The sequence below is a fragment of the Aspergillus karnatakaensis genome (assembly GCF_047715665.1).
Source record: "Aspergillus karnatakaensis strain CBS 102800 unplaced genomic scaffold BJY04scaffold_29, whole genome shotgun sequence".
Taxonomy (NCBI): domain Eukaryota; kingdom Fungi; phylum Ascomycota; class Eurotiomycetes; order Eurotiales; family Aspergillaceae; genus Aspergillus; species Aspergillus karnatakaensis.
This window is the reverse complement of record NW_027395741.1, coordinates 395,697-402,794: the sequence shown is the minus strand read 5'-3', so window position 1 is coordinate 402,794 and position 7,098 is coordinate 395,697. Positions and strand designations below refer to the sequence as shown.

The 7,098-nt window shown below is 37.3% G+C and overlaps 1 protein-coding gene across 1 annotated transcript; it reads right to left on the bottom strand.

The window, feature by feature from the left end:
* Positions 1 to 5,014: 5,014 nt before the first annotated feature.
* BJY04DRAFT_219141 (RTA1 domain-containing protein) lies at positions 5,015 to 6,106 on the bottom strand (the record flags this gene model as incomplete). Its single annotated transcript, XM_073716509.1, has 3 exons — positions 5,015 to 5,161; positions 5,217 to 5,649; positions 5,700 to 6,106. The coding sequence occupies 3 exons, from the start codon at positions 6,104 to 6,106 to the stop codon at positions 5,015 to 5,017; spliced, it is 987 nt and encodes a 328-aa protein (XP_073570486.1).
* Between the last annotated feature and the right edge of the window lie 992 nt (positions 6,107 to 7,098).

Here is a 7,098-nt window from a genome sequence, read left to right as displayed (position 1 = left end):
TGCACCCGAGTTAAAGAAGTCATGGCGGAGACGTGAGGGTACAAATATAAATCAGCCGTCACCTGCTCAGTAGTATTTGCACTATATTCTCACGCCTTTCAGCTGAACTAATTAGTACCTAGCGGGCCCCAAAAGCTCAGCTCGCCGGCGGCGTTCTGTTAGGCCGCCGACTTCGCCCCTAATATCATCCCTCACGCAGCATTTTCCGACAATGACGCACAGATAAAGAGAAAAACTGCTAGATGAAGAATAGAGAGATGAATAATCGGCAACGTATCCAAGAGCTGTCCCATTTGTAGATTGGTTCTGGGATGGAGTGTGTAGATTGCGAAAGTAACAAAGACGAAGGGTCCATCTGGCTGACCTCCTTGGTTTCCCATGCTCATTTAATGTTCTCTCCTGAATAAAGATCCGCCGTGAATAAGCACCAACGGCACAATTTGCTGTCGAGACACCAGTCAGGACTGGCATGTCTGCTTGGCAGAGAGCTTGTTCACATTATGTAGCCAAGGACTTTTGTCCAGTTACTCTCAGTGGTTGGGGATAAAGTGGCATTGACTGCGTTGTATGACATTCCTGCGATAGAGGCTACCAGCTGATTACTTGTCGATTAAGGATATTAGCAGCAATAAATTACACACTTACTTGCAAGGGTTCTATCTTAATACTCTCTAGTATAATTATATACTTAAGGAAGTTAATCTTAGTTACTATAAAGCTATATTTACTTTACTTATAATATAGACTTACCTTATATAATTTACTAAGAACTTCTTTTACTTATTAATAATATTCTTCTAGTATTTGTAAGAATATAATCATATTATCTAGGTACATAATAATATATATATCTAGGATATCACGGAATACCTAGTTTATAAACCCTTAGAATACTACAGGGGTGTTTGTTAAACTAAATAATATTATATAATATTTATATAACCCGTATTTTATCTAGAAAGCTGTCTTTTACTCGTGCTTACAAGTAATATAAATCTAATTAAATATATTATAAAAGTTAAATTAACTAAATTACTTAGCCCTACTAAGTCTCCTAATTATCTTATTTATTAATAATAACGGATACTAGTTCTTAATAATAATAGTATTTAGCTTATAATAATCCGCGTATATATAAATACTACTATTCTTCTTTAGTATATAAAGTAATAATACTTTTATAGGTAACTTAGATAATTAGATCTACTTTTTTATAAGTATTATTAAGATATACTTATAAATAGCTAGTACTTTATAGGGAGAGTAATTATATAAAAGGCTAAATAGTAGTTCCTTATTTTCTTCTAGTTTAATTTATAAGTTAACTCCTTTATAATATAAAAGTAATTCCTTTAATTCGCGGTCTAAGAAAATATTTATAAATTTATAATATTACTTAGGGATATCTTCTACTAATAGTTTGTCTATTTAGATTATATTAACTTAGAGAACTTATATCTATAATAGATTATAAGTAGTACCTATCTCTTCCGCGGTAATTATAAAGATATCTAAAAAAAATTATTATAAAAGTTTAGGATCTTATCTACCTAGCAGGTCTTTAGATTATAGACTTTTATTTAAATAATACTTAAGAAAAGCTCTAAGATATCTAGTAAGGATATAACTAGCTTATAAAAGATTTTCTAGATTTTATAAAAATTCTTAAGCTTTATTTTAGCTTTTACTACTTTTTTATTTTAGAGTTCCTAGTTATTTATTATTAATATATAAACTTATTATAATAATATTTTCTAGCCTGCTTGCTTTGCTAGTATTACAGGTATAATATTTATTATACTACTACTATCTACTAATACTCGCGGGTATAAATAATATTATTACTAAGCTTAACTAAGGTAGGAAGCTATTTTTACTCTATAAATAGCTTAGTACTAATAATAAGACCTTAGGTTTCCTTACTAAGGTATTAATTATAGCTACCTCTAGTAGAGGAGCTTGGTAAAAATATTTAATAAAAAAAATATTTAAGTATTTTTATAAAAGACTAACTATAGCTACTTCTAGTAAAGGAGCTTAGTAAAAATACTTGCTTAAGGCCTTTTTAAATTCTTAGTCTTTTATATAAGTATAAATAATAAGGTCTTCTTATATAAAAAATTAACTTTTTTTTTACGCGGGGTAATCTCTTGCCTAGTACCTATTTTTATAGTACTTGTAATAAGTATTTTAATTTTTAAACTTTTTTTACGGGATCCTACCTAGTTAGTAAGTAATTTAAAATATTTATTTTATAAACCTTAGTTCCTAGCAGGACTACTAGGTAGCCCTTACAGATATTTTTTTAAGAGGTAAGAACTACTATATTTATAGTTACTATTCTAACCTTTTATATGGCTAGGATTATTATTATTTAATTTTCGCGAGTTATTATTAGTACTAGCGTAGATTAGAGGTTAAAGCTTAATAGCCATGTTTATAAGGTCTTATTATTTATATAATATCTCTAGCTATTTATAGAATATATAAAGCTAAATTAGTTTAGGGTCCTTCGCGTTCTTACTTAATTTACTAATTATCTTATTAAACTATTTAAGGTACGCGAATTTAGTTTTCTTATTAGGCTTTATATAAGCGCGGAGAATAGTAAACTATAATTCCTAAAGTCTATTTTACGGGTTTTCTAGTTACTCCTTAAGAAAGTTATATAAATTATCCTAACTTTTTTTATAGTATTTACGCGAGCTTGTATCTTTTTATAAGATAATAAGTATATTATCTAGGTAAAGTACTATATAGTCTACCTTATCTTTTTTATTAAACTAGTTTATCTTCGCGAGTATATTTATTTAGTTATAGAATATCTAGTAATTAGTATAATTAGTAGTTAAGTAAAATATACTTTTTAATAATAAATAAACTCTAGGTAAATATTTTTTTATAAGACCCTTATAAATTATTTTAAATAGTTAATAAGTATATTTATAAGACTTAAGTATATTAAGCTTAGCAAGCTATTTATAAGTAGTAAGCTTATACTTAAGTATTATAATATATTATTTCTTAATAATTAGTAGTTCCTTGCTAGCTATTTATAACTTAAGAATAAGAGTTTTACTAGGTATAAGCCCCTCTACTAGGGAAGTACTTATAATAAAATTACCTTACTTTCTAAAGAGTACTTAACTTATTTTCTTAGGGGTTTAAGCTAATTATAAAAATCTCCTTAATTTTTCTAATATTATAAATAAGCTAATTCACGGGGGTTAAGTATTAAAATTATAAGAAAAGAGTTTCTTATAGGCTTGGTTAAATTAGTATATTTAAGACTCGGGAACCTAATAAGGAAATAAGGGCTATTTTTAAGAATCGCGGAAATAGTATAGATTAATACTAAGGTTTAGAATCTTGCTCCACGAGGATTCTAAAGTCAGTATACGCTTAGTTAGCCCGCGGCTAAGTCAGTACTGGCAGGATATTCGCGTGTCCTTACAGTAGTAGCTAAACTTAGATAAATTTATAGTATTCTAGGTTTAAGAATTATTAAGTTAGCTTTTAAGAATAAAGTTAGTAGATGCTTGCTATAAAGACGCTATTATTTATATATATACTAAGTATATGCGAGAAGGGAATAAAAAACAGATACAAAGGAGAAATAAAGAGGAAGAAGATAGTATTATTTTAATTTTAGGAAGAGATATATATTTTGCTTGCTTTATTACTATAATAATAATAAAGGTGACTATACCCTAATAAAGAAAGTTTTTTTATTTAAATATACTCTATTTAAATAAGTTTTGTATTAGTACTTTATATCTTTTAAATATATTTTTTAAATTATTATATATACTGTCTAGTAAGAGGTTTTTAGAGTCTATATAAATACTTAGTACTAACAAGCCTTATTTTTAATTTATACTATATATAAGCTAAATAAAAAGTAGATATATAACTAAAGTAGATTAACTAAAATAATTTCTTATTTAGAATTTCTTTATTTTACTAAACAGGGGCTAAGAATTTAATCTGGGGCCGAAAGCTAATTAGGGCTTAAAAATCAGAAATTTTTTGTGGTCGAGTCCTAAAGCCCCGCTTAGGTATTTTGAAACCCTGTTCTACTGTGTCCCCCTGGTCGCGCCCGCCTGCACGAATGATCCAGGACAGTAGTTCCTAGAACACTTTGCTGGTACGCTCGCATATTATAAAAAGAGATGCTTGTTAAACTTGTGGAGCTCCCTTCGGTCGCTGGCAAAAAACATACAACAGTTGGGATTCGCATGTGGTCACCCACCATACTACTAACCAACCGGCGTGAGGCTTAAGTACGGCTGAGCGGACGGGAAGCCCTGTTCTCCTCACCCTGTGGTCGTATGTACTTTTTTTAACTTTGCATTGGCCTATACAGAAATTGTTGATTTGACAAACAAAGATGCCATGTTCCAGGCCTACGGCATCATCTTCGGGTCTTCGGAAGGGACAATGTCACCACCCTATTCGCACACTTCCAGCGTCTTGTGGTGTGGCAGGAGTTATTCCCTGACTGTTACAAGGTTGTGATTGCCCGCGCTAACATATGCGCTTACGACCACTATATATATTCCGAAATTGTCCACCCAAAGGTGCCCATGATGCGTCATCCCCTCGGTAAAAGTTAGTGAAAATATATTTCCAACTCGACCCAACGTCCATCACCTACGATTTATTCAATGCCTACAATTAATGCTTTCTAAGAACAGGTAGGATTGCCGATGCCCCAAATCTTGCTATACCAAGGCAGGCCCCCTATCAATCAAGCCGATCTAGATCCTTTGCAGAGCCAGGCGCATGTTCATAACTGACCACAACCATATTCCTGCCGAAATGTATCTCTAATCTGTTAGATGTGCACCAACATCCATTTTCTATAATCTATCACAGTGATAACTAGAGATATCCCTTGCCATACGCCCTGCGCACTGCTCTGAACAAACACATACCCTTGACGCCCTCCCTAACCCAAGCCCATTAACCCAAGGCCCGGGGACTAGTCATCTCCAGAAAGTCCTCTGCGACATCAAGAACGCGGCCGGTCAGATCCTGAATCCACGCTTAGCAAGGGATAAACGCCCTCAAAGCCAGAGGCATCACCTTTACCACTGCCTTTCCCAAACACCCGCCCGGGGTGTCCGACATTCATCGTAACAGCCGCAGCACACATCCCCTTTGCAGAACAAACCGTTAGCAGATGGTCCCCACATAATACGTATAGGGAGAACAGAAAGAACATACGCCGACTCCAACGCGATAAAAAGCGGCTCGTCCCGGAACAAATGGCTAAAATAGCCCTCATGCAGCTCAACAACACGGTACACGCAGCGGATGAGGATAAGTAGGATAGAGAGGAACATGAGCGCGAGGAACCTCCTCATCTGCGGGGTGACAACTGCATCTGCATTGTGCTTCGAGCGCCGCACCGCATATAGATAGTCGAGAAACGCAGCGTTGAATACCGTTAATGTCACGACCTGGAAGATCAGGCTAGCTAGGGACACGTCAACGCCGAGTTGGATGTCGCTTTGGGTTGTTCCGATGCAGGAGAGGCCGCCGCCGGCAGCTTGGAGGATGAGGGAGATGATATCGCAGGGGATGAAGATCCAGTAGAGGAGACGGGGTTTGAAGCGAGATATTTGGTCGTTGATTTGGAGTATTCTATGCACGTTAGGCGGGGTGGTGGGTGGTAAGGGCTGGGGAATTCGCACGTTTGGGAGAGGAGGACGTAAATTGCGGCACAGAAGAAGACGGGAGCGACGGTTATACAGACTGCATGGATTAGTGTTCGTATAGAGGAGCAGAGTACACGAATAATGTCACTGATTTGTAGAAGGAAGCCGATAAAGTCGAAGGGGTTGTCGTGTAGTATCAGACGGCAGACATAGCCTGCAATTTCCAAGATACAGCCTGCGAGCAGACTAGCCATATAGCCCCATGTTCGGTAATAGATCCCTTGAACGAGGTTGACTACCAATGGCAGTCCAAAGATGGCAACGAAGAGAGAATTTGCGGGAATGGAAGGTTGGTACTGGAGGATGCTGCTTTCCAGGGGGCAGAGGTCCAGGGTGCAGTTGGCATCAGGGCCAAATGAGATCAGCCCATCTGGTAGTGACATGTTGGAGTTTCGGTGACAGGCATAATTTGAGATCAACAAGAGGCGAACGGCATTTGTTTAAGTATATATTTGAATGATCCGAGGCTGTGCCAGATATCTTGACCCACCGCGGATCCTGTTGAAACCACAAAGCCCCCGAAAACTGGCCGTTGGTGACATAAGAACGATCCACCCCCGCGAGGATTTAGCCAGATCTAGTTGCTCTTCGATTTCCGCGGAGCGCTCAGCCGCTTTCAGGGTATTATCAGCTCCCCTTGCAACGGCACTTTGGTTACGATGGTTATTTCAGAAACAGTCAACGGCTATAGAAATACAAAGCTAACCCGCAGAAGCCCAATCCCGCTCGATGGCAAATAAAAACTGGTCGATGACAGAGAAACCCCTATGCCGCACCTTGCCGATAAAATCCACCATCCGCCGGCGATCCGCCTTACGCACCATCTCCATGCCGAGGACATAGAGCATCGGACTGTAAAAGATGGCTTCAAGATGCAGCGAAGAAATCGACCGTTCAGCAAATTGTAGGGCGCTGGTTGCTTGTTCATAGCTCAATCTGTGCGGCATGATCGGCAGCTCACAGCCAAGACGAAGCCAGGCAGGCGCGGTAAACATGCGCGAGATATCAACACTGATACAATGGTATAAAGAGAGCATGAATGAGACAAATGTGTCTCTAGCCTGCGTCGTGTACCAGTTCAGGCGCGATATGATGTCGCGCTGGAACTGAGACGCGATGCAGGTCAGTTCGAGGCCACGGTACTCTCGTGTATGGACGCCTGTTGGAATGGTTACCGGGTCATGGCTGTCGCCCGTTTCCCATGCTCGCGTCCTAATTGATTTGTGTTAGCCAAGTTGGTATAACGATGTGAATAGGCATACCACTGTTGAATGTGAGCCCATGTCTCGACGTCGGAGGCAAAGAGGACGAGGAGTGTGTCTTTTGGTAGCAGAGAGATATGTACTGAAGGCAAGGATTGTTGTGGTACACCGAT